Genomic DNA, 26,936 nt, shown 5'->3' with positions numbered 1-26,936 from the left:
TGTTCCATAAGGTAGAGTATAATCACAGACAAACAGACATAACTCTTGGAAGAAAAATCAACAAAAATTATCGTACCTCACATTTAGCCTGAACACTAGCACCATCTATGATCGACATTCCCAAATATCAAATAGCAACATGGGTATCCCTCGAAGTACCCAAGTAACCACGAAACTTTATATCAATTCAATTGTAATGCTTTATAGTGCGCTACAAAGCATATCATATAATGTATTATTTTCTTACATGTACAATAAATGCAGTAATAAAGTGGAAAAGGACCCCACTATTGTCAAATTATAGCTGCATTATAATAGCAATTGCTAAAGCACCATTACGGCATGAATTAAACATCGCTTCGCCTGTATTATCGACATATAATTATTTTTAGCTTGTTTGCGAAAAAAATATAAAAACATCAATTCGGCCGGCGTGTCAAAAGACAAAAATAAATATATTTCATTAAACGCTGGTTCTAGCAGCTTCTCAAGCTATGCGATACTTCATTATTTACGACGAATGGATTTTTTTTGCATTTCAAATGTTACCTTTAATGAGACTTGAACCTGATGGGTGCGTGTATCCCTGCATGGTTCATTTGCTGGCGCCTTTGATATCTTAACCACAGCTGTTATAGATGAGTGGGTTGTAATTAGTCGTACTTAAATCGTCGTTCGTAGTTGATTTTAGAATTCAATTGGTTGAAAAAAGACAGCAGCAGTTAGGTGAAACAGAGCATGAGTAGTGGCCGTAAATAAGCAAAAACGAAGTCAGGTATAAGCATTTTATTAACATTTACGGTACGTTTTAAAGATTTGTTGTAAAGCTTGTAAGCAACATATTGTAACATTATATACGCAAATAGTGTTTTTAATAATGCTAATTTACGATAATGCTTAAACGCATTAGCAATGTTTATACAAAAGTTTTAACCATGCGAGTTGCTGATATACCGCTGTCTGGTATTAGCGATGCCGAGCTACAGCCAATATGGGGTATGGCGTTAATGCTTGTGGTTACTTGGGTAGTAAGCATTTTTTATGGGGAATTCCCCTTCTTTCGTCAAAAAGCGCCACTTTGACCTAAACGGAGACATTCCCAACTAAACCCAAATTTGAAATGACGGTTTAATCGGTACAATGAATGGAAAACGAGTGTTATGTCTGTTTGTCTGTGGTATAGTTTTTCTAAGTTTACTTTGAAATTTTTTGCTTCCATGGAAAATTTTGTGAAACTGTTTTCCAGATAATATTTTTGCTGGATTATTGAGAAAACTTTGTTACATTTTCATAATACTTCTTCAAAGATACTTGGTTCAAGACTTATGAATTTTCGAAATAATGTATGTGATTGCGATTATAGGTAATCGCAAGTTTTTGAAATATTGATTTATTTTATGAGTCCTTTAACTGTGCCCACGTACAAAAGTTTATGAAGTTTTGGGACTCTTCGATCCAGATCTATGGGTAATATTGATAGATAATTGACACATTCCAGCGTTACGGGAAACCATCCCTACTATGTAAATCAGTTGCTATTTCATCAAATCCTTGGAATTCAAGTGGAAGATCATGTCTTCTTTAATCAACTATTTTACGAGGTATTTGCCAAAAAGCTGGTGAAACAGGAAGCATTTCTCACAGTAAAAATGGGTGCTAATTGTATCCCGTAACGCTGGAATATGTCAATTGCTCTAAAGAAAATTTAGGAAATTCATATTTCACAATTTTCCTTTTGCTAAAAAAAAGTTAGCGGTTTATTTCGCGGCACATAAATTTAGCGGAAGCTAACGAAAACGCTAACGGTTTTAAAAATTAGCGAAAACGCTAACCGCTAACCAAAATGTTAGCTGAGCTAATTAGCTGTTAACGGATTAGCGGAATTGTGCCCACCTCTGCCTCCTATAGAGGGGATGGTTCCATTTGATTAATTAGTTTTCGAGTTATGAGAAAATTTGTATTTCATTTGTATGGGAGTCCCCCCTCCTAAAGTGGGGAGGAATCTCAATTCACTAAAGAAAAAAAATTTTTGTTTCCAAAAACACCCACATGTAAAATTTTGTTCCATTTGCTTGATTAATTCTCGAGTTATGCAGAAATTTGTGTTTCATTTGTATGGGAGCTCCCCCTCTTAGTGGCAGGAGGGGTCTCTAACCATCATAAGAACCTTCCCTGGCCCCAAAAACCCCTACATGCAAATTTTCACTCCGATCGGTTCAGTAGTTTTCGATTCTATAAGAAACATAGAGCAGACAGAAATCCATTATTATAGGTATAGATTTGTATGGGAGCCCCCCTCTTAGTGGGGGAGGGGTCTTTTGCCATCGAGAGAACCTTCCGTAGCCCCAAAAATCCCTACATGTAAATTTTCACGCCGATCGGTTCAGTATAGTTTTCGATTCTAAAAGGGACAGACAGACAGACAGACAGTCAGACAAACAGAAATCCATTTTTATAGGTATAGATAGATAACATACTAGACAGAGGTTAAATAAATCAACTTTAAGAGCTTTTGATCTGCGTGAAATTGTTGCTGAGGTAATTTGATTTGACCACAATTGGAACGCAACCCTAATTGAGGAGTTCTTGCAGTTCTTGGGAGACCTCTGGCGTGCAGTAGGTGCATTTCACTGACAGTCTCGAAAAACTCGATACTTTTATATCGACGGTATCGACAAGCGGATGAGAAAGCGGATAATCAAAACAAACTGAATCTGAAACTGGCCCGGAAGGAGGGCGCAATTTTATTCTTCTGTTATAATGGCAAATTACACACCGGCAGATGTGGTTAAAGGATTATTAAACCGTTACGGAACCGGTTATCGAGAAAAAGATGATGAATTTTTCAGTGAAGGTAATTTCTATTTGAAAAAGTTTGTCCGGCTCGGTGTGCTTAGCGAAATTGATTCGAAGGATAGCGATCAATCGGAAGAACCGTAAGTAGTCTAATTGGAATTCTCAGATCTGTTCGGTAATAATTTAACACGTTAATGTTGTAACGGATAAACTAGGGCAGTGGTTTGTAATATTCCGAACTGCAAATACAGTTCCACCTCCGTGCAGGACTATGAGGCTCACTATAATGCCCAGCACCGGTACTCGTGTCGGGAGTGTAAAAAGACACTACCGAGCGCTCACCTTTTGGATTTGCATCTATCGGAAACGCACGATTTCTATTTTGCTGCACAGGTTCAAGCTGGTAGGAAACCAATGGTAGGCTATTGTTGATAGTTATAGCAAATAGGAGTTTGTCTTAATCAACTTAATTATTCTAGTATGCTTGCTTCCTAGAGGAGTGCTCTCAACGTAGTAAAGATCCGGCGGAGCGACGTGACCACTGCATCAAGGAGCACAAATTTCCTCATAATTTTCGTTTCGATAAGCAAGTGCCATCGCAGAACAGGTCCAAACAGCGTTCGTCGGTGGTTGAGTCGGTTTCTTCCGAAATGGAAGTTGATGTAGCATCAAGTTTGGACAAAGTAGTTGCTCCGAAATGCACGAAAAATTTCAACTTTGGCCACTCCAAAGTAAGATCCTTTAAATCTCAAAAAGCTCATAAGAAGACTGATATTTTAGAAAGCAATAAAATGGTGGTAGATCTGTTGGAAAGTTTACCGAAGGATTAGAAAGTAATCTACTATTTAAGTGGCGAAATAGGTTTGTTTAATAAATATGTTCCATAAATAATAATAAATAAGTAAATGCTCTTTCGTGTTAGAGAAACTTTGATGCACGGCGTTAGGCTTCATTGTCAACATCTTCAGCGCTGAACTCATCGCTCAGATCATCGTCGGCGGGAAACTGAGTCGTCACGTTACCGATCTGCAGCCTCAAACTGGTCATTTGTTCGTTCTCTTGCTCCTCGTTACTGTCAGGCAGCTCGGTAGTGCTCGTAGTAGCGGCTGTCGTAGTCGTCGAACTGACAGTCATCGAAGGGGGCAGAATTTCACAGTTGGCTCCCTTGTAGCCAGATGGGCACTCGCAGCGATAGAAGCCGTCAGCCTTTATTAGAGAGGTGCACTTTCCACCGTTCTGGCAAGTGTTCGGATTCTTTTCGCAATAGTTTAGTTCTTCATCGCACAGCATTCCTCCCCAACCTGGTCGGCAGTTGCATTCCCACGGTCTTCGACAGTCACCGTTTTTACAACCTGGATACGGGTGGCATTTGCCGCATTCATCTCCCATCCAACCAACACGACAGCGGCATTCGCCGGGACGGCGACAGTATCCGTGGTCCCGACTGCAGTTAGTGGTGCAAATTGCTGTAACGAAGACAGTTCAATAGATGCGGTTTTAAATTGGATAACAGTTGCGAACATACGCGTTTGACATAGAATTCCGGTCCAACCTGGAAGACATTTACACTCCAACGGTTTCGTGCACGTTCCATGCTGGCATCCTGGTAGGACTTGACAGTCCCGGCAAGTTGGCCCCGACCAACCCAGACGACAGCGGCATTCACCAGGTTTCTCACAATATCCACGCGAAGGATGGCAGTCTTCTCGGCACGTTGCTGAAAATATTTGAAACAAATCAATGCTCGGTGGAAAATGGTTCTTTTTGCCAGCACTTACGTTCGGAACAGAAAATTCCATCCCAACCTTTGTGACAGACACATTCGAAGGACATCTGACAACCGCCGTGCTGACAACCGGGCAGTGGAATGCAGCGATTGCAATTGTCTCCGTAGAAACCTAGCTTGCAGCGGCACTCGTTCGGTCGCTTACAGTAACCGTTCAGAGGATCGCATCCCTTTTTGCAGATCGGGACGTCACACAGATCTCCAGTCCAACCGGGCAAGCATTTTACGTCGCCATTGTCGTCGCACACGTAGTGTGAGTATTCGTTCTGCGCAGACGGCAGCTCGCAGGCCTGTAAAATAGGGGAGTCATTCATAAAGAGGTGAGTACCTGTTTGAATATTTTGCTGTTAACAACAATTAAGTTCCATTTGGTTGGTGAATGACTAGATCCCAGGCGCAATACAGACCCCACTTAGCTTACTTTAGCCTTCCAGTTACCGAATCCTGCTCGATCGTGGTACAAACTGCGATGCAAGCATTCAACAAGAAGATCGGATATCCAACCCCGGTGGGACTGCTGGTCATATGCTGACAGTGGAAGCAGATTTTCTTCGGAATAGAATTTTCAGGCTCTGCTGAGATCTTGCTAATTTTGGAGATCATAAATTCTTTTGACGAAAAAATTGGGTTCATTGGGAAACGAAGCCTTGCGTGCGTGGTATCCTACATATTAGACAAATTTCATTCCAATCTGAAATGGTCGAGATAAAAGTTGCTTTTTTCAGCGTTTTGAGCTGAAAATGCTCTTTCACAAGCCATCTTTCATCGACTGCCGCCAATAGCAAATAGATTCGTAAAAAGTTTACAAAATTGCGGTTCCATTTCCCATGACGTGTTCATTGATTTCAAAGCAGCGTATAATAGTGTAAACCGACAACTGCTATGGAAAATCTTGGACCAAAACGGAAGCTTTCTTCGGCAGATGTAACTAGATTTATCATGGCTATATGATGTTTGATCACTCTGACATAGAATTACGTCTTTGAGTTCTATACTGGGGAGCACTTTAGAAGAATGAAAAAGGGAGTAGGTTACGTTTTGCACACTTATAACTCGTTCATTCCTTATCAGTTCTAGAGACATTGGTATCAATCGATTGCAAATTTTTTGTAACTACAACACTAGGGTAACCAACCTATTTTGGACCCCTTCAGCAGCTGTACATAATTTGGACACTTCCATTTGATTTTGCTGTAAGTGTCCAAATTATGTACAGCTGTTGCGGGGGTCCAAAATACGTTGGTTACCCTACTACATATAGCACAGGTTATTATATATTTCTCTAACAAACTTTTAAATAATTGAAAAACATTGGGCAGAGATTAACTAAAAATTCTCGCTCTGTGATTTGTCGGAATGAGCATTGATGATTCCATACCACAAACAATGTGGTTGTATAAGTGTGAGTGTACACTCATTCCAGTTTGGACTGTCAATGGATCAAGTGATTTCTGTACCATCGATATCTATCTGCTTTCGCCACTACTTAAGAAAGTAGCGGTCAGGTTTAGTTCAGTACTGGAATTGATGGAAAAGGATGGCTTGTGTTTGGTCGTCGTAAAGCCAATCTCAGGCCCACTCCGCTGCCATCGTTGAGTATTTTAAAGTCCAGAAGTTGTTTTTTTAGGACTTCCATAATTCATTATCGAAGAATTTCGCTGAGTTTTTCAAATGAAAAAATTTACAGAGGAATGTTTTAGACCCGCAAAAACTGTTATAATGACCAAAGAAAATAGTTTTTTTTATGGTTTTCCTGAGCAATTTCTTGGTTTAATTTTGATGTATTTTGTGTTTCATTTTCAATTCATTGGAAATTTACCTAGAGGTCTATTGCAATATATTAAATTGTAAAATTGCACATTGTAAATTTTCAGTAACTACTGAGCAATAGAATTATCGGCATTGAATGGGTCAGTAAACGTTATTTTATTAAAACGTTATTTTATCGTTATTATAACAAAAGTAGTCTATGGAGTACTTTAAATTTCTGGAACATTAGTAGAACCAGAACTCACAGAAACTAAAATAATTGGTGGGTCCCAAATTTATGCGTGTGTAGGTACTAACTGGCAATGGTGGCATCTCTGAACAGGAGCTCCCGGTGCCGATACCGTTGCCTTCTCTCGCCTTTGCCAGTAGCTGAAGGCAGAGCAGATGGCCGTGAAATTGAACATTTAGTGCCTGGGTCAAGAATGGATTGGGTACTAGGCGTTTTGAAATCAAGCGTTCCGGTTTAATTACAAAATGACGTGGCGAATGTTGGTTATTTTGCCTGCCAGCGCAGATATATAAAGCATAAGGCGAAGCAAACAACCGGAATTGTTCGAGAAGCCAAGTTAATGGAAACTCCGATGGGGTCCAGGTTTCATTTTCCTGGTTTTGCCTCTGTTTATTCTAACACCAACTAGGGTTCGGATGATAATAGGCCCTCAAAAAGTGATTTTAGTGACTAAATGAATTGAAATAGTGACCAAAAATGAACTAAATTTAAAATTTCGATGGCAACGTTATTGAACCAACGAATCACGCTGTTTTTCAAAAAAAGGTCTTTTATCTCAATTTTTCCAAATGTCGTTGAACCAGCTTCAATCTTTTGATGTCAAATAAAAGATATTTTTCCGAGAACTCCGAGACATTTTCAGGGCACGCGTGTGCTACTATCATTTCTCGGCAAATAAGGTGACTACCGTCCGTGGAAGGCGTGCGTTATCTCCTTTAAACCTCTTTCTTTCATGTATTTAGTCTTCGACTTCGCTTTTATTTTCATTTATTATTAGATTTTCAGTTCAGACTTTCAGTCTGGCGTAGATTGCCTCCGCCGTCGCAAAGTTCTAGGCTACTTTTACTGAAAATCTTGCCTCACGTTTCGATACCCGCTAGTAAGATCATCCACCTTGTCACCTTGTCTCAAGCCTAGTCGTGTCTCTAAGGAACTCGACAGTGTCTCCGAGTTACGCACGAAACACATCACTCGATCCAATGTAGCTCTGACCAGTCGCGTAAGTTTATCCGAAAAACCGTGTTCGCGCATTATCTACCATAGCTGGTCTCGATCGACTGTATCGTATGCTGCTTTGAAGTCAATAAAAATACGATGCGAGTGCTCGTTCTCCCGACATTTCTGCAAGATCTCTCGGATCGAATCATGCATGATTCGTACACTGTCGCTTATCGAATTCTTCGCTACACTTATTATTTTTAGTTCATTACTGAAGTTCAAGCTCTTTTTGGTGTTCTTGGCGAGCGTTCTAGGCGGGGGCCTGCGTAGCCAACCGTAGGCTTTCTCATACCAAGTAAATCGAGCAGAAAATTCTCTCAACTCTCAGTTTACCGTTACCCTGGAAAGTAAAGCCCATTTGATTATAAGAAATATACATATAATTTCAAAACGTAAAAATTATCCCTTTAGCCTTATAAAATGTGATAGGAAACCAAAAGGCTGCTAAGCTCCACGAAATTAGTCAGTAACTAGTTTAAGTGCACAATGATCAAATTTAAACTGTTACATATGATAAGGGTAGCAATCTGGTGGCTTTTGTTAGCTGGTTATATGGAACAATCTTGGCGGAACAAGCTACAACAGTATACATGCGCGAGGAATTTATGGTAATTTGATTCAACAGATGTAACAATTTAAAATGGTAACAGATGTAAAATTGTTATATTTTAAGATAAAATTTCCCATCGAGACGCCGTGATTACCAATAGCTCCAATGCACGATCGGACTTGTCTCCGTTGTTCTGCTATATTTCGAAGTTCCACGCGGTTACCATTCCGGCTCTGAAGTGACGTTGAGAAGCCTACTATCGTTGTGTCGCGAAATGCCGTGCGTGACCAGAATTGTTTGAAACCACCAAACTTCGATCCGTCATTCCGGACGAGATTCGCGGAACTCCTGTAGAGTGAAACGACCATCAGTAGGCCGTGAAGTGCGCGACGAGAAAATTTCCCCAATGCAGTGTCCAAAACAAGCATTCACGTTCAGGTGCACCAGCCCGCAAGTGTAAGCGTTATACGCTACGTCGTAGTGAGTTCTGTTCAAACGCTAAAGTGAAATCCCAATGCCACGAGCCGCTTTGTAGCCTGGAAAGCTGTTAAAATCTCCCAAAGTCACCGAGAAGCATCCTCCCGTCGAGCGGCGGTCCGTTGCTACTCTAGATTGCTTTCGCCTCCGACGATCATCGTCCAGCAGTGCAACGGTCACGTGTTCAGCCAAACTGACAACGTGCGCCCGGGAAAAGTAACGATCTTTAAAATCGGTTCGATAGGCAGCCCCCTGAGTTTTCCGGTAAGTCTGCGTGCGCAAATCAACATAAGTAGAACCTTTACTTACACAGAATTCCGACGGACATCTAAATTTAGATGAAATGGATGAAGTAATTGGCGAATAGGAAGGTACGCGCAGTGACTAGAATGTTAATTATGAGATCCTCAATGATTCCGATCACACTCAATATGATGCAAATTGATAATAGACTGAATGTGAGCAATTTAAAGACAATAAATTCATGATTATCCTGGGTAGGACTCGCTGCGCTCACACATGCCAACTAGCGGTGTGGGATGTGTTAAAAAAGTATAATTCTCGAATTGTTAGGGTGAAGGAGTTGGTCAAATTGACGCGTTTATCAAAATACAAGGAAACATCAATAGAACATAAAGCTCGTCTTGGTCCTATCAGTAATATGACATGATGGAATGCCGTGTAAAGCTCTTCGAGAGCAGAAACCATTTTATTTGATTAGGCAAAGCAAATTTCCAGGGTTGAGTAAGTATGAAAATTATTTTATTTCATTCATTTTGTTTAAAGTAGTTGGTCTGGTTGTTGCATGATTTTTGTACATGGCCATTCTTTGGTTTACGAAATCGAAGTCTGTGACAGGAAAGTCATCGAAAAACGTCATGTTGACACACGCTGTAAGCATTAGCAGGAAATTTAAGCATCAAAATCCATAGCAACTGGAGTTCATTGTCTGCAAACTAATGTTTAATCATTACACCACCAATCGCATGCCGTCAGAATTTAATGATAAACGGTGTCCCACATCAAATTGCACCACGGAAGAAACGCTGTAGAAAATTACCTAATTGACCGATCCTTTTCAAACTTTCAGACAACAAAATATTAGCCATTAGTAAGCTTTTGGCATATTTGTTTCATTCAACTTCAATACCATAACCGTACGCTTGCCCCTTACGCTTAACTCCACTCAAAAAGTTTTGTACAACCTAGCTGCAGCTTCATCAATACGGAAATCCACTTTTTCTTCATGTCTTCCTCAAACTTGACCTCCTTGGGATGCTTCTGTAGTACCTGCTTCATGACAGCCTAGTATTTTTCGATGGGCCTTAGTTCCGGTGCGTTGGAGACGTTCATGTTCCAGGCGCTCCTTGGGTACGAAAGAGACTCCATTGGCTTCGTACCATTCCAATACATGGTTTAAATATTGGCACGAAGATAGATCCGGCCAGAAGATTGTAGGGCCCTCGTGTTGCTTCGACAGAGAAGACAGCTGCTTCTGTAAACATTCCTTGAGGTAGATCTGCCCATTTACAGTCCCGGTAGTCACGAACGTCGAACTCTGCCACATTATGTATTTCTTTGCCAAATTATGTATTTCCTGGCAAACTATGTAAGTTTCTGCAGTAAGGAAGTAAGGAACTTCCTCCGGAATACCAAACTTGTGCTGGGTGGTGAAGTACAAAAGCCGCGGAAGCTGCTGGAAGTCCGCCTTGACGTAAGTCTCATCATTCATGATGAGAGAATTGAGGATTTTCCAGGTGTTTGCGCAAAATAAATTCCCGACGTTGCTTTTCTGGGTGACGCCATTTTTTCCAATTTTCGAAAAACTGATCGCGATAAAAATAGAGTGTAAACAGTACAACCTGAACTACTCAAATTTTCAAGAGAAAATATCTAATGGGTAATTTTCTACAATTCAACCCTTCCCTTTCACCCCACCCTTTAGGAAACTTCAGGAAATTTTAAGTGCTGAAGCATTCGCACTAGGTGGTGCACTAGGGGCTAGCCGATGAGTATTTTAAAATATTTTCTTAGCTCTCTATAAAAGGAAGGACAAATGTAGAGTGCCTAGGACATGACATGGAGATAGTCATCGGGGATATGAATGCACAGGTCACCCCGTCACTGGTAGAGAAAGTCTCCATCCTATCACAAACGACAATGGCCTGAGGCTAATCTACTTCGTTGCAGCCAGAGAAATGGCTAAATGTAGTACCTTTTTTGCACGACGAAACATTCGGAAGCACGCCTGGAAACACTCTAATGGAGAGGCTTGCTCTGAGATCGACCACGTTCTGGTTGATTGCCGGCACTTTTCTGATGTCGCAGACATGCAGTCCTTCCGGGGACCAAACGTCGACTCGGATTACTATTTCGTAGTAAGCAAGATTCGCGCTCGGTTGTCCAACGTATTCAAATCGAGACCAACGAGAAAGATATCAACGGGAGGAGTTGCTGCAGAGTACTCTCGAAAAACTGATAGGCGGATCGGTGAGCAAGTAGAAGGGAACCTGAACGAGCAGTGGAAGCACATCCACGATGCGATCAGTACTACAGCGCGAGAAGTGTTAGGTACTACTGCTACAGCTACTTCCAGTGAGTGATTTGACGCAGGGTGCCAACGGGTGATTGACAAGAAGAATCGAGCCAGAGGTTAGCTATTGGCTGTGACTGTGACATGCCAGAGCAGATGCTAGAGCTGCCGAAAAGAGACTTCACCATCGTGAGAAAGGTCAGTACAGGGGTTGCATTCTTGCGGTGGCGGAGGATTGCTTCGAGAGGCACGATACGAGAAGGTTCTCTAAAACGATCCATCAGGATATTCCAAAGGCATGGACTGAGAAACAAAGCTACATAGGAACTGGTTGGATATTTGCAAAAGAGCAACCGACTCGAATGCAGCAATTATCGGGGCATTACTCTCCTCAATTCTGCATACAAAATTCTCTCCCGCATCCTGTTTCATAGACTGAGGCCGCTGTAGGAAATCTTTGTTGGCGAATACCGGTGCGGTTCGAGAGGGATGCTCCACGACGGACCAAATTTATCATCATTTGTTTATAACTTCAAGGCGACATGCGGTTTAGCTAAACGAAATGGGCTGCGGTGGAATATGCTTTAACATGGTTTTTCAACAGAACTGAGTAGGCTGATCCGTACTACCCCATCGTACTAGCATCCATCAAAATAGTTCGCTAACCGCACAGACCAGCTCGCAGGATTGAATGTATTACCTACTGGTTTATTTTGGAATAGAAAATGTAGTTTTCTTCTACATCTGCAGAGTTAAATATTGCAGCTTATGTTAGGAACTTCCATGTTTGTAGATATGATGTTATTATCGTCTTGTTAAAGATGTGCGCTGTGAGCATAGCTGTGTTGTTCCGATGAAATAATCCAAAGATTTCACGTGTAAGGCTCAGATAGCTTTCAAAATTTGGACGCATTTTCAGCTTGAACAGTCGAGCACTATGGCTGTTTATTTTGATTTCAACAAACAGCTAATGTTTAGGCAGACGCGAGCCGAATACAAACAGTTAGTGAAAAACTTTACTGTAGGAGCGATGCTCCATTAAATTTTGCTTCGAAACGTGCATATAAGAGGTTTTTGTGTGCAATCAAAATTTATTGACGATCCATAGTGAGAGCATCGCAAAATATTGAGGGAAGCCCAGTTGTTTGAACATGTGTAAAAACTTATTGTTAAACTTTTCTATAAAAACCAATGCTTACCACGTGGTAGTAACATCGGTTGTACTAGACGATGATATCAAGATACTTTCAATCAATAGTTAGTAGTTAATCGCAATATTTATATACATAACAACAGTCAGTTCTGTTTGCTTGGAAAATAATTAGGTGAACACCTAGCTAATCAGTATAACATCACGATCGTTCAGCCTGTTAAAATTGGCAAAACAAAGCACAGTGAGCTTTCCAGTGATGAGTCATGACCATGGAGAAATGTGCCCAATTTGGCCAAGTGACGATCGGCAAAGGACGCGATGATGGAATAAACAATTAGCAACTCTTTCTGAACCGGCCACGGGCCTATATGTATTTTTCTCCTGACACAGTCACTCGTCGTCGAGGAGTCAAAGCCGATCAATAAACGATACGGAGACCCAGATAGACAGGAACTGGTAATATAACAGTACACACTGATTTGCTGAATTTAACCTTTCTAATACCGTCGCACTGTACGTATAGGCATATGATCAACGTGATCAACACTTGTTGGGAGATGACTTCCCCGTTCTCCACCGGGCGTTGATCTTCGCTTGCTTCTAAGCGCGGAAATTTTTCATTCACTTCCCAAGATCAACTTAAAGCAGCAGACGCTTAAGAGGCGTAGATCTTTTTAAATGCGTCCACGAACCGACCGCTGCTGGTCAGTTGGTTATGCTTTCTTTTTATTGCCTTTTCCACGTCCGAGTCTTTGAACACTTGAGAGCCCACAGGAACTGGTTGCAAGCAGAAATAGAATGACCGGTAATTACTCATCATTTTGTCGCAGGTACTTATTTCTAAGGAATTTAGTTTTCACAGAACATCAATCACGGAAATTACTAGATCATATCAAATTGATCTCACATCGGTCAATAAACACTGAGAGCGGTCACCCTAATGAATGATAAAATAAACATAACGGTGTTTTGCATGTATCAGGAAGGATCTGGGGGTCAAATAACTATGAAGTAATAAAAGAAGATCACCGCACTTTTGGCTCCACCACTTTTGCATACACAAATTTCACCTCCAAAAACACTGAACAACTCAACCGACGTTGTGTAATTACGAACAATCGCACGCACGTGAAAGGTGAAATTGCTCGGCATTTTTGGTCCATTACAACAACCGCTTATTCAATGGTAGCATGACAGGTTTCTAATAGAAGCCGTCCCACGCCGCGGTGCGCGGGTGGCTGAATAAGACGTGACGCAAAGCAATAGTGCAATGGAGTAGAGTGATAAACTTTCTTCCAACCTGTTTCTTCCATTTGGGCACATAACGAACGGCTTCCGTCGTGGGCCAGCTGAAAATGTTACCGCCGATCGCCACCGCCACGATTATGATCTGATAGTAGCAGTTATTGCCCATTATCGGAGCATTTAGCTGAACTAGGACGCCGTTGCTATTGTACTACACTACTGCTCTAAGCTGGAGCGTGAGAAAGTCTGAACTAGAGCTGCTGTAAACTTTTGTTATTGTTAGGAGGATAGGCACTGTTCGGTTTGCACGCGAGGACCACCTGATCGTACGTACGTTTGACGCGGACGGAATCTGGACTGAAACTAACTGGCCTTGAAGAGGTCTCAAGCTGGGAAACCCGAACCGGTTAGTTCGGAGCGGTGAAATGCTCTCTACATTTCACTCGCAATGATGACCGGCGTGTGTGTGTCTGCCGACACTCGTGACGTGACGGCTCATGGGCTCTTCATTTTAGATTGTTTCTTTCTCTTGCGGAGCTGAGGATGACCATGAACTTCAATAGCAGGGAAGATAATAACTTTAGATTTAAATTGCCTCTTTTTTTAGTTTTTATGTTATTCAAAATTTCACTGGTCATCAATCTCGAAACGCGTTTCGACTTCTCTGTTCTGTTACGCACTTCTACAGCTTTACCAAACTTTCTAGAATCTAGAGAATTATACAATACCAAATTAACTTTTAGGAATTGAATTTGTTCAATTTCTGTGAAATTAAGCGACATTGTTTTTTCAGTGTAAATTTTGAAGCATATTCTAAAAACAATACAACAACGTGCAACGTCTAAAAACAAACAATACAAGAATAACATCCAAGCCAGGTGAATCTGAGATTTTGAGAATATGCAAACTAGAATAATTAAAAATTTAGACCTCCAAAGCAAATTAAATTCAAATCTCATTTTTTATGAATTTTATGAAGTACTTCTGATAAAATTTGAGCAAAGCTTGTCAATAAACTAAACACTTGACAATAGCGACTGCTATTACGAGGCTCTTAAGCAGCTGAGGAAAAACAGAGGATCTACTAAAAATTCATTCCAAATACAGTCAACATACAATCATTGACGAACTGACATGACACGTAGAAGAAAATTCTTCAAAAACCATCGTCATACACATTTTGCTTGCACAGTAGCACCCTCTGTTATGCATGTTGCGGAGTAGCTTGCATATGCTGGCTTTTATACTGTAGGTTTTCTACATTTCTCGCGTAACTTTTCAAAATGACCTAAGTAACATTGAGAGATTCTCTTTGGTCTTCCTCTCTTCCGATTATTATGGCGACATAAAGGTATTTCAACAAAAGTTTTCTTGACGATTAGGTAGGTAGTGACACCAGCAACCGATTTATGCAAGGCTGATGTATTAAAGTGCATTTGTATCGCCGTGGCAACCGAAAGAGAAGAGGCACAAAGAAAGTCTCTCATTGTTACTTAGGTTCTTTTGAAAAGATACGCGAGATTTGTATGATTGTATACTGAAAACTCGAAGTAACACTCGAGCGCCGCGGTGTGGCCATGTTGCGAAACATGCTTTTTTGAAAAATATGTGATTTTGGAATGGTATTAACGCGAGTGTCACGTCTGTTTGTCTGTGATACAATTATCTATAAGATCCAATTCATTTCTCGGCGTATGCGCATGTTGGTATTTTACGAAATGACATAGTTTCAATGTACGTAGCAGAATCCTATGTGAGCAATTTGGCTTTTTTTGTTACAAGCTTCACCTTTGCTCTTCAAGGCAGCAACATCAGATCTCTCCTGTTTGTGTTGTTGATTGGTGATACGCTGATGACTGGAAATTATATTCGGTAGTTCGTTCTATAGATGATTGTATTTGGCTTCAGAGGCTTTTGACTGTCTAGTTTAATCGCTAAAGTTGTTCGTGATTTCACTGATCTTCACTGTCTAAAGGCGCTTGTTTGTCAGTTAGTTGCTCAATGATTGAAAATGTTTCCTGGGTTTGGTGCCCTTATCAGTTGGCATGTAATGTGCTTATAGAACGTGTGCAAACCCGTTTTTTGGCTTGTCTTGAGAAATTTACCTTGGCGCAACTCAGCAACCCGAAAATTCTACGTTACAGAACATGAAAAAAAATCGATCTGGATTATCCGATCACGAATCGGAACATAGAATATACTGACCCTTGCCCAGCAGGGCAAGCTGGCCGCCTGAAGCTTAAAGCCCTAGGACTGAGCGAGGTTCGCTGGCCAGGTACCGGCAAACACAAGACATCTTCTGGGCAAGTCTTGCTCTACTCTAGCATACGAGGTAAAAATGCTACTCGAGAAAGAGGAGTTGGATTTTTGCTGAGCTCAGGGGCACATGCGGCCCTGATGACGTGGGAACCGATAAACGAAAGAATAATCGTTGCCAGATTCAGAACACGGGTTAGAAACCTTACAGCAATCCAGTGCTATGCGCCAACAGATGCTGCCGACCTGCAGGAGAAGCAGAGTTTTTACAGCCAGCTGCACAGCGTGGTTGAGAAGATCCCGCAGGGGGACATCAAAATCCACTCGGGCGACTTCAACGCGAAGATTGGCTCAAACAACGCGGACCTTGAACGCGTCATGGGATGCAACGGTCTAGGAGAGACGAACGAAAAGGTGGAGCAGTTTACATAATTTTGTGGTTATAATGACATGGTCATTGGTGGATCGCTCTTTCGTCATGAACTAGCGCATATCATCACGTGGGCTTCCCACGACGGCCAAACAGAAAACTAAATTGACCACATCTGCATCCACCGAACATAGCGAATGAGCCTTCTTGATGTAGGGTGCTGGATGGGTTCATCTACGGCGGGTCTTCGCTACTTTATATAGACATATAGACAAGAAACCAACATTAAAACCAATTTTGATGCGAATTACATTCAAACTAACCTGGTATTGATATTTATGGATTTTCTCTTCGCTATCGAGGAAAAGAATATATTAGAAAATTACTATATTTCACTATTTGTTCAAAAAATAGAAGTCCTCTTGGTTTTTCTACCAATTTTGAGACTGACGAAGAGAATCTGCTGATCGCTCTGAGTAACTACTTGAAATGTTGAGCTGTGATTCAAACTATTTCCACTTTTTTATACTAGTTGGGTAGCTCTTGCACACGGTTCAAAGAATACATGCATAGATTTTTTGTAAATAATTGCTGTCTATCCATGATCAACGAAAGAAATCTTCCTCATGACGAAGTAAATTTTCGTATGATGAACTCCCGCTGGAGCAGGATAAACTGTTCGATTGAGAAATGTAAGTTCCGAAATAATTTTTCGGGCTGAATGGGTATACATGGGGCCTCCCAGTTGGCCTCGAGGTAAGACGTTGGTCTAATAAGCCAGTCGTCGTATGTTCGAATCTCGGCTGAGAGAAGCTGTTAGAGTCAATAGGATCGTAGCACTGACCCCGCACTGTCCTGTATTCTAACAGCTGGTTGCGAAGTCTGTCGTATAAAAACAGAAGGTCAAATTTCGATAACGGAATTAGCACCCAGGCTTTGCTTTGAGTATACATGTACAGGCAAGATGTGTCCGATTTATCTGGTGTAAAAAACTTGAGTACTTGCTGATTAATTCTTATAAAAACTCGCAGTAAAGTATGGATCGTGTTTACGTATGACGAACAGGGGCCGTAACCCTACGCAACAAACGCAGCGCATCCGACCATCGTCTTGTTACCGCTGAGATAAGTTTGCGCATCGCACGTCTCCAATGACGGGAAGAGAAAGTTGGGTACCGTTACGATGTCCACCGATTAAAACGTCCGAAGGTAAAAAACGACCTTTGTTGAACAACTTGAACCCCGTGGCTCGGAGTTGCCACTTGGTGTAACGGCGAAGAGCAATGGATAAGGATTAAGAACACCCTCATCACGGCCAGTGATGAAATCCTCAACAAAGCGCGCAGAGAGTGGATTTCGGATGAAACTTGGAGGAAGATCGACGAGCGGAGGGAGGCGAAAGCCGGCATTGAGCGAGCGCGAACTACATCGGGTACAACAATCAGAGAATCGAAAGAAAGCTCGGTTCCGGACGGTTGACGACCCTGAGCGACAAGAGACTCTAAAGGATGCTGAAGAGGAAGGCCGAGGGAAAAGTGGCTACATCACTGCGTGTGCTTGGTCGGGAGTGGCAAAAAAGTGTAAAAATACTTGGTGAACATGAACATACATATCAGGAATACATGTCCCGTCCATTGGTCTCGGAGCTGGAGGCAATGATACAGCGGTAGCGGTTGAATAAGATGGTCAAGACGATTTTCCCGGCGAATCGCGACGTGGCGGTAGTGATGGTCGACGTGACCTATCTCACTTTGGATGGCAACGATTGGCAGCACAGAACAGAAGTGGAAGTCCGAATGATTCGGCGATCAAAACTGGTGACAGAGTCTTTTTTGTTTTTGTTTTCTTTGGGAAGGTTTTCGTATAGAAGCGAATAACAGCAATATAAGCAGAACGCTCGCTGCCAATCGCATAGCAGCTTTCATATGCTTTCGTGTGCATTCGTAAGCGTTCGGGTGTTTTCGTGGAAAAAAGTAACTCGCCACAGCCAGGTTCGCTAGTATCTGCAGAAAGTAGCATGTACGTGTTTTGGATTTTAACTTACACTTTTGTTTTGTGCTGGCAGGGCACTTCGTATTTTACTTCCCCCACGAAGGAAGTGAGCTCCGAGGTGAAGTTCATTTCACACACCAAGTTCCCCAAGAAGGTGCTGCTGTGGCTGACAATCAGCGAAAAGGGGATGCCGCTCTTCTGGTCGTGAACGGGGAATTTTATAATACGAAGTGACTGCCGGAAGTTGGGTCGTTCATCTAGAAATACCATAAGGGCGAAAACGTGGTGTTGTGGCCGGATTTGGCGTCGGCCCACTACTCGAAGCGATTGTTGGAGGATATGGAGCAGCTGCGTCCCACCAAGAATTTTTGGACAAACCTAAAGCGTAAGATCTACCCCAACAATTTTGTCGCGAAAACTGAGGAAGCATTGAAATATAAAACGAAGAAAGAACTCAAAAACCTGCCTACACGCATGGTTTCGTCCGCCATGGCGAATATTCCGGTTAACTGCCGGAAGACCGCTCGCAAGGGCGTAGTTTTTTTGTAAGTAAACTAATTCAATAACCTTCCATGGGATATTTACCACACTCAATTAGCTGTCTTAGTTTTTTGTATCACCATCCGAGAAAAGTCCGTTTTTTTAATGCAACCGTTATATACCAAATTTTGAAATTGGTAAACTGTTCCACAACATACAGTGTATCTGTAAAAATCTGTGCAATTAGAAAATATTTGTCATCTGTGATCGAAGATTCAGTGCTTTTGAAATGCTTGAAAAAATTTGTGAAAGTTGTAACTCTGTTGTTATATTTATTGTCGCATATAAAAGGGGGTGAGCTGGATGAAGCCCCTCTTGAGGACTGTTGGAATGCAGTGAAAACAGTCATTAACAGCGTTGCAGAGAACGTCCTAGGCCGTGTGGCACCGAATTGACGTAACGAATGGTTTGACGAGGAATGCCAGCAGATATTGGTAGAGAAGAACGCAGCGTGGGTACAAATGCTGCGTAGAGCCACCCGTCAGAATGTGGAGCGATACAAACAGAAGCGGAGGTAGCAAACCCGACTCTTCAAGGAGAAGAAGCGCCACAAAGAGGAGAAAGAGTACGAAGAACTTGAACAGCTGTACCGCTTTCACGACACACAGAAGTTCTATCAGAGACTCAACGGATCTCGCAAAGGCTTTTTGCCGCGGGCCGAAATGTGCAGAGATAAAGATGGAGGTATCTTGACTGACAACCGTGCGGTGATCGAAAGGTGGAAGCAGCACTACGATGAACACCTAAATGGCGTGCAGGCGGAAGACCATGATTGCGAAGGAAGTGACCACATTGGTGTAGCAAGTAACGAAGATGTGCCACACCCATCGATAAAGGAAGTTTAAAAAACTATTCAGCGGCTGAAGAACAACATAGCAGCGGGAAAGGATGGCATTGGAGCGGAACTTGTTAATATGGGCCCGGACAAGTTGGTCGGTAGTCTGCATTAACTGATTGTCAAGATTTGGGATACGGAACGACTACCGGAGGAGTGGAAAGACGGGGTTATCTGCCCTATCTACAAGAAAGGTGATAAGCTGGATTATGAGAACTACCGAGCGATCACTATCCTGAAAGTACTGTCCCAAGTCATCTTTCATCGACTATCGCCAATAGCCAATAGATTTGTGGGAAGTAGGCCGGCTTCATGGAGGGTCGGTCTACAACGGACCCAATCTTCACCCTGCGGCAGATTCTCCAGAAGTACCGCGTATGATAGCGTAAACCGACAAGAGCTATGGAAAATCTTGGACGAAAACGGTTTTCCGGGTAAGCTTGCTAGACTTATCATGGCTACGATGGATGGGATCCAGTGCTGTGTGAGAATCTCGGGTGGATTGCCGGACCCATTCGAATCTCGCAGGAGACTTCGACAAGGAGATGGTTTTTCCTGCCTGCAATTCAACATTCCGCTTGAAGATGTTATAAGACGAGCGGCGATCGAAATGCGGGGCACGATTTTCAATAAATCCAGTCAATTTATCTGCTCTGCTTTGTTTTGCAGACTAAAATGCGAAGCAGAGAAGATTGGATTAAAGATAAATACGTCTAAAACGAAGTATACGCTGGCGGGCGGGACCGAGCGCGACGGGGCCCGCTTGGGCAGTACCGTGGTAATCGACGGGGATGAGTTCGAGATAGTCGACGAGTTTGTATACCTTAGCTCACTGGCAAAGAGGACAACAATACCAGCCGTGAGATTAAAAGGCGTATTATCAGCGGAAGTCGGGCCTACTACGGACTCCACAAAAACTTGCGGCCGAACAATTTGAACCCACGTACAAAGTACTAAACGCTAATTAGACCGGTTGTCCTCTACGAGCACAAAACGTGCACACTGCTAGAAGAGGACCTACGAGCACTCGGAGTTTTCGAACGGCGGGTGCTAAGAACTATCTTTGGTGGAGTGCAAGAGAACGGTGTATGGAGGCGAAGAATGAACTTCGAGCTCGCGCGTCTCTACGGCGAACCAAGTATTAAGAAAGTGGTTAAAACTGGACGGATACGTTGGGCAGGACATGTTGCTAGAAAGCCGGGCAACTATCCTGCAAAAATGGGTTTCGCATCAAATCCGGTAGGAACAAGACGAAGAGGGACACAGCGAGCGAGGTGGCAAGACCAGGTGGAGCGAGATCTGGCGAGTATTGGGTGCCCGCGGAACTGGAGACCAGCTGCCATGGACCGAAATAGATGGAGAAATTATACCGCGCAGGCCCTGTCGAAGACGTTAGGCCAATTAAGTAAGTAAGTAAGTAAGTAAGTAAACGGAGGCCGCCCATTTGGCATAAAGTCATTTACTGAAGTTTTTGGAGCAGACACTGAGGAAGCCTGCAAGTCGTAGGCGAAATACGTATCTGTCAAGAATAAAATATGCATAGTAGAATTAAATTGGATAAGTTTTCTTTTTATTAAATTTCCAGATAAAGCCATTTGCCATAATGCTATTTGACATAATTCCAATTGGTATAATCCATTTCGCATAACCATGAGATGCCATTCGGCATAATGCCATTTGGTATAACGCCATTTGGCATAACGGCCATTTGGCATAATTATTCAAAAACATCATTCTATGCCCAAATGCTTATTTTCCTAGATGATTGAGGGCAAGACGGCCGCGAGTGTTCACCGATGATCCACTGTTGAAAGCACATCTGTTTAAGTTTATTTGTTCTCCTAGGTCTACGGACTTCTGTTACTTTCCTTCAGTTGGGTCCAAACGAGCGACAGCGAGTAAGGACGGATCATATTTTCTTTGTGAGGAGATCGGAATTGCCATGGCTTGAAGAGTTTGTCTACGGCGACCCTCCGCAGATAGCACTTTTGTCTAGGCTTATTCGTTTTACTAGGTTTACCGACAACGAGTTATTTTTCCTTGGTACTTAAGAATAATTTCCAATTGTCAATTGTTGCCTCTAGTAAGTAAGCACCAAACAACAAAATCTGGCTAAACTATGAATTATGCCAAAAGGTCGTTGTGCCAAATGTTGTTATGTGAAAAGACCGTTATTGTTAAACTGAAGGCACGTGTAAAGTAGGTTCACTTTGCCTTGATTTTACAAAAGAGAAAATCCTTTAAGTTTCTTTAAAATAATATTTAAATTGTTCCTATATAGAGTAGTGTTTAGTTAGTAATTATATGTATTTAGTTAAATAGTTAAATTGATCGAGTCACTTCGCTACAACTCCGAAATGTATCATCCCGCGTCGAGAAGGCAGAGTGTCTGGTGCACAGGATATTCCTCGAGTCTAACAGAAATATTACGCAGGCCTTAATTGCCTGTAGTTACCCAACCCATCCGTTCTACAAATATCAAGGTGGTAGGACAATTCGCTTCGCTTATCACACAATCCACATTCGTCCTCTGCTTAGCTATCGAACAGTGATGGTAAACTATGTTAGACTGTATTATAGAAAACTTTAGTAACAATAATGTTAATGCTTGTTTGTAATTCAATGTGATATTTATTGTGAAATTAGCGGCAAAAACATATTTTTTTAATAAATATATTATAAATGTTTCACTGAAGTGACTCATTATTTCTAAGTCGATCAAAGTCTAATTTTTTGATTCAACTGATAATATCTTCCAGTGAGGTTGATGTAATCACCTCCACCAAACGGTCCTTTGTGCCACGATGCATCTATCAATAAAGAATGAAATTAAATTTTTAAAGTTTACCATTTCGTAACTGGTGTCAGTTAAACATTACATTATTTCATCGTATTTACCGTCGTATTAAGCCCGTCCAGTAGGTCCTCCAGCTTTTCTACGGGCGATCGTTTATCGACGCGCTACAGAAGTGGGTGAAGAGTTTTTCTTTATTTTTTTCCTAATAGGATTTCACATTTTGCATACATACCATAGGTTGTCTTTTGGCTCTGTTGGTTTCACGTTTCGCTAACAGAAACGGTGGTTCAGGATATATGTTTCCAAGACGCCGCTGTTTCTAGAACAAAACAAAGTAAAAATTTAGTGAATTGGATTAGTTTAAGCAAATTGGAAAAATTTGGTTTTAGTGGCAATAAGTTGTTTTTTCATGGGTTTGTCTCTTTGCATGTACATATAAATATTTATTTGATTCTATAATGAGTTTTCAACCATAGGTTTTTAGCAAGAATTCTGGCACTCGTACATTTCGATAATAGGAATTTCTTAAAGTCTAGGTTTTCGCTGAGTAGAATCGTGATTTTTGATCAACCATGAGGACGTCTTTTTAGGTTCTTTTCCACTTGATTCGTATTTAAAAAGTTCATGTTTAAGTGTTGTTGTATTCACAAGTATGAGTTCAGTTACCTGTACAACTCCTACTGGCTGATATGCGATATCTTCATAGGAAGCTGGGTCCGCATACTAGAAGAAAACATTATAGAAATTTAGTTGGGATTCTTTTTTACTGCTTTTTGCTAGCTATGAAAAATATGTGAAAGATAAACATTAATTCCTGCAACTCATCGACTTGTGCACAGTAGTGGCTTCCGATAATTATTTTCGCACAATATTTACAATGTATCCTGAAGTCGACATTTTCCATTCGAAAATTGGCATCAAGTTTTGGTTTTATGTTTTTTTTCAGCGCGATGAATAAATCTATTTGGATTAGTTACCTGTATCACAGTATTATGGCTTCATTTGGAAAACACATTACACGTAGTGTCGGAAGTAGTGCGCTGTATGGCAAATGAGACGTGCTTTACAGCGCACTACTTTTGACACTAGGTGTAAAGCACAGTACGAAAGAAAAATCAATCGTCGCTAGTCAAAAAATTCGGTTTTCAACTGAAGCCATAATATCTTGTACATATGGAACCTCTTCGTGTGATTGTGAGTTTCTATGCTAAAAATTGTTTCATATGAGCGAAACCCTATTTATCAATTCGAATTTGGTGTAAAACATGTGTGCATCTATCTTATTTTGAAAGTATACATTTATTGAAAATTTTTAAGCCTGAAATCAGTTACCTGTCCCACTATTTCTGGTGAATACGGGTCAGCTTCATAAGAACGTGAGTCCATATGCTAAAAAAATGGAAAAGTTTAGTAGGAATTATTATTTAGATACCAAATGGCGGTTTCTCAAGTAAAAACCTAAAATTATCAACTCAACTTTCAGTTTTAAAAATGTTCTCCCTTTTTTGTTAATCAGAACTTGCAATTTTAATTGGAATATAATACAAGATATTTATTTTTAACTTCAAATGTTCGTAGCGTGCGTAACTTATAATATTGTCAAATGTTGCTTCAAAACTATCTCTACCGCGTATCCATGTAGTGCATCGGATACCACTTTATTTTACTTATATTAGGCCATTACAAATATTTTATGAAGTTTTTGTCCTTCCGGTGTTGAGCCTGGAGAAGTGGGTGGGGGGGGTGTTGCGAAAAAAAACAAAGTGAATTTTTTAATCGAGCAAAAAAAACATGGGTTTTAGGCATTTTTATTTAAAGTTTAAACGTGTAAACCGAATCTATTCTTGCTTATAATACATACGTTTTTGTTTTCTATGCAAAAATCTACGAAAAAAGACAAAAATTTAGAAAAAAAAATTTTTGGACGATTTTCGGAAATTCCATTGTTCGAATTTCCATTTCTGTTTCGTGCTAGAAGCGTTAACTTAACTTGTACACTCATTTTTCGAGTTTTTCAGACTGTAGAGCCCACAGACGATTGATTTAAAAAAAAATTTGACTCATATCCTACAAATTATTTTTTTGCCCCCCGATGTTTCAAGCCAATTTCCAAGGGCGGGGAGACAAAAACTTTCAAAATGATTTGCAATGGCCTTATTTTAATTCCATAAATTTCGAACAACCGTCGATGATTCACTCTGACCAAAGTTTAGATCCCTTGGTCAGTATAACTACACTGCCTTCGATCTGTTTCTGCCTTCCTAGTAGTTGTTTTTGTAATTCTTTGGTAAACGTCCATTGTTAAATTGTTTAATCTTTGGTAAACGGCGATTATTTAATTGTTTAATATTCGGTAAACGTCTGTTGTTAAATTTCTTTCCCCTCAGTCGTCGCTGGTTATGAGATTTCCTCGGTATCGGCATCGGGCGGTTTACCTGCAAGTACAAACGTGAAAACAGCATTAATCCTGCACAATACTGTGCAGAATCCAACGTAGGTAATAGGGTTTCGAAAATTATTGATCCGAAATAAACTTGTTCACTATTCTTTAATCTGCAGTCCACCAAGCACAAAATCACTGTAAACAGTTAAATTAATTAATTAATATAGAAGCCGCGAGCCGGGGTGGCTCTTGCCGTATCGAGAATTTCTCTCCATTGTACCCGGTCCTGGGCTATTCGTTGCCAATTCGTTGCGCGTCTCGACACACGCAATTCTTCTTCAACTTGGTCGAGCCATCTAGCACGTTGGACTCCTCTATTCCTGGTGCCGGTGGGGTTCTTGAAGAGAACGGATTCCACTGCACAGTCTTCCGGCATCCTTGCGACGCGGTCCACCCACCGTAGTCTACCAACTTTCACCAGGTGTACGATGGTAATCTCTCCAAGTAGTGCCTGAAACTCGTGGCTCATACGCCTACGCCTCTCTTCGCTATCCGATTGTGCTCCGCCAAAAATAGTTTGCAACACCTTTCGTTCAAATACGGCAAGTATGTATGTATGTCGGAATGTATGTCTTTCGTAAGCAAAGTTGCCGTCTCAAGGACTACTGCTCTGATTAGCGTTTTGTTCATCGTCAGCTTTGTGCTGCGGCGAATGCTGCTTGATCGAAGATGTGAGATCACATCAACGTGTATACATGAGCTCTTTTTCTCCGCCCTCTCCCAATCGGTCTAGGCACTTGGGCCTTTGCGAAGCAGACTAGGCCTCTTTCTATATACCGTCGAGCAGACAGGACGCGTGAGTAAGGAGCTCTCGCTCTGGTGGTACACCACAGAAGCATCTTGCGGAGGGAAAAATAGGCTCAATTTGCAGCTTGAATGCGTCAACCACTTTCAGTTTATCGCCGTTAATAGTCACTGTCCGTGGGAGGCAAACGTTTCTTTCTCTGAAGCCTCTTCCTACCATATTCCTACGCGGTTTGCAACGCATTGATTTGTAACCTTACCCTCCTAGCCTCCGCTTTTAGTCAGGCGTAGATTGCCTCCGCCGTCCCAAGGTTTCTATTCATGATATTAAGGTCGTCTGCGAAGGCTAGGAGTTTGTTACTTTTGCTGAAGGTACAGATGTTGTGCTTGGAGGTACAGGCTGAGAGATCCGACTTGAGTGCTCTGGGTAAGGAATTGAAACACTTTCTGCTAAAATTTGAAGCCGATCTCTTCGCCATTTCTGTATGTGTTCGCGCCATAAGTAGAACTGCAGGATTCCTTAATGAATATCTGTATGATGGGCATTCCAAGGTTTGCTTATGATGCGCTTTTTGGTTGTGCATGTTATTGTTTATTTATTTATTTATTTACTAGTCTTCGATATTTCGTACAGACAGTTCTTAGTAATTACTTATTCTAAGTTTGAAAGTAGTCCGAGTAACATTAAAATCATATTGTGAATCTGAAGCAAACATTGGAGTTCTCTCAAGGCATGTACAGGTAACACTGAGTTAGGACTACTGTTGTACAAATCGGTAGTTCAGTACAACCTCGATTTTTTAAGTACAGCTTTCAGACAGCAGGTTTGGACGGTTTGCAATGGTTTCAGGCGAGACTTTGTTGCAGCTCCCCAGGTGGAGACTAGATATTGTAGTCTAGACTGTATAAACGCGTGATACATAAGTATTAATGCTTTGGATGGTATAAACTTAGAGACCTTCCATAGTATGCCATACATTTAGTCCGTTGCAACGAGTTTACGTGAACACCCCATGTCAGTTTTGAATCTATTACCAAACCGAGATGTTTGAAACTTTCAACTTTCTCTATCGTTGTCGATTGCACAACTAGATCACTATGTGGGATCACAGTACGACGAGGCGAGTGCACTATCATATATTTCGTCTTAGATAAGTTCAGTGACAGCAAATTTTCGTTAAAAAAATCTTGGAGCTTAACCAGATCTTCCTCCATTCGACGAATTATGCTGTTGGGGCTTGGACCCTCGTATGATAACGAAGTATCGTCAGCAAATAATCGAGGTTTTCCGTGTAGATTGAGTCTGGGTAGATCTACGTAAATGAAGGAATAACAGGTCCAAGGTTTCTACCTTGGGGAACGCCAACAGTCGATGGACGCAGAAAGCTATTTATTCCGGTTACGTTAACAAATTGGCTTCTC

At 41.4% G+C, this 26,936-nt stretch overlaps 2 protein-coding genes across 2 annotated transcripts; one reads left to right on the top strand and one right to left on the bottom strand.

Moving 5' to 3' along the window:
- The first annotated feature begins 2,760 nt into the window (after positions 1-2,760).
- On the top strand, positions 2,761-3,652 carry LOC128737834 (protein lethal(2)k10201). Its single transcript, XM_053832570.1, has 3 exons — positions 2,761-2,936; positions 3,012-3,213; positions 3,276-3,652. Exons 1-3 carry the CDS (start codon positions 2,761-2,763, stop codon positions 3,624-3,626), a joined length of 729 nt encoding a protein of 242 aa, XP_053688545.1. The 3' UTR covers positions 3,627-3,652.
- Positions 3,653-3,738: 86 nt separating this feature from the next.
- Positions 3,739-13,707, bottom strand: LOC128737881 (delta-like protein 1). The gene is made up of 4 exons (XM_053832624.1): positions 13,594-13,707; positions 4,575-4,872; positions 4,322-4,513; positions 3,739-4,262 (listed from the first exon to the last, which is right to left on the bottom strand). Exons 1-4 carry the CDS (start codon positions 13,705-13,707, stop codon positions 3,739-3,741), a joined length of 1,128 nt encoding a protein of 375 aa, XP_053688599.1.
- Between the last annotated feature and the right edge of the window lie 13,229 nt (positions 13,708-26,936).

The sequence above is a fragment of the Sabethes cyaneus genome, chromosome 2 (genome assembly GCF_943734655.1).
Source record: "Sabethes cyaneus chromosome 2, idSabCyanKW18_F2, whole genome shotgun sequence".
NCBI classification, from domain to species: domain Eukaryota; kingdom Metazoa; phylum Arthropoda; class Insecta; order Diptera; family Culicidae; genus Sabethes; species Sabethes cyaneus.
This window is presented reverse-complemented; position numbering and strand designations above follow the sequence as displayed.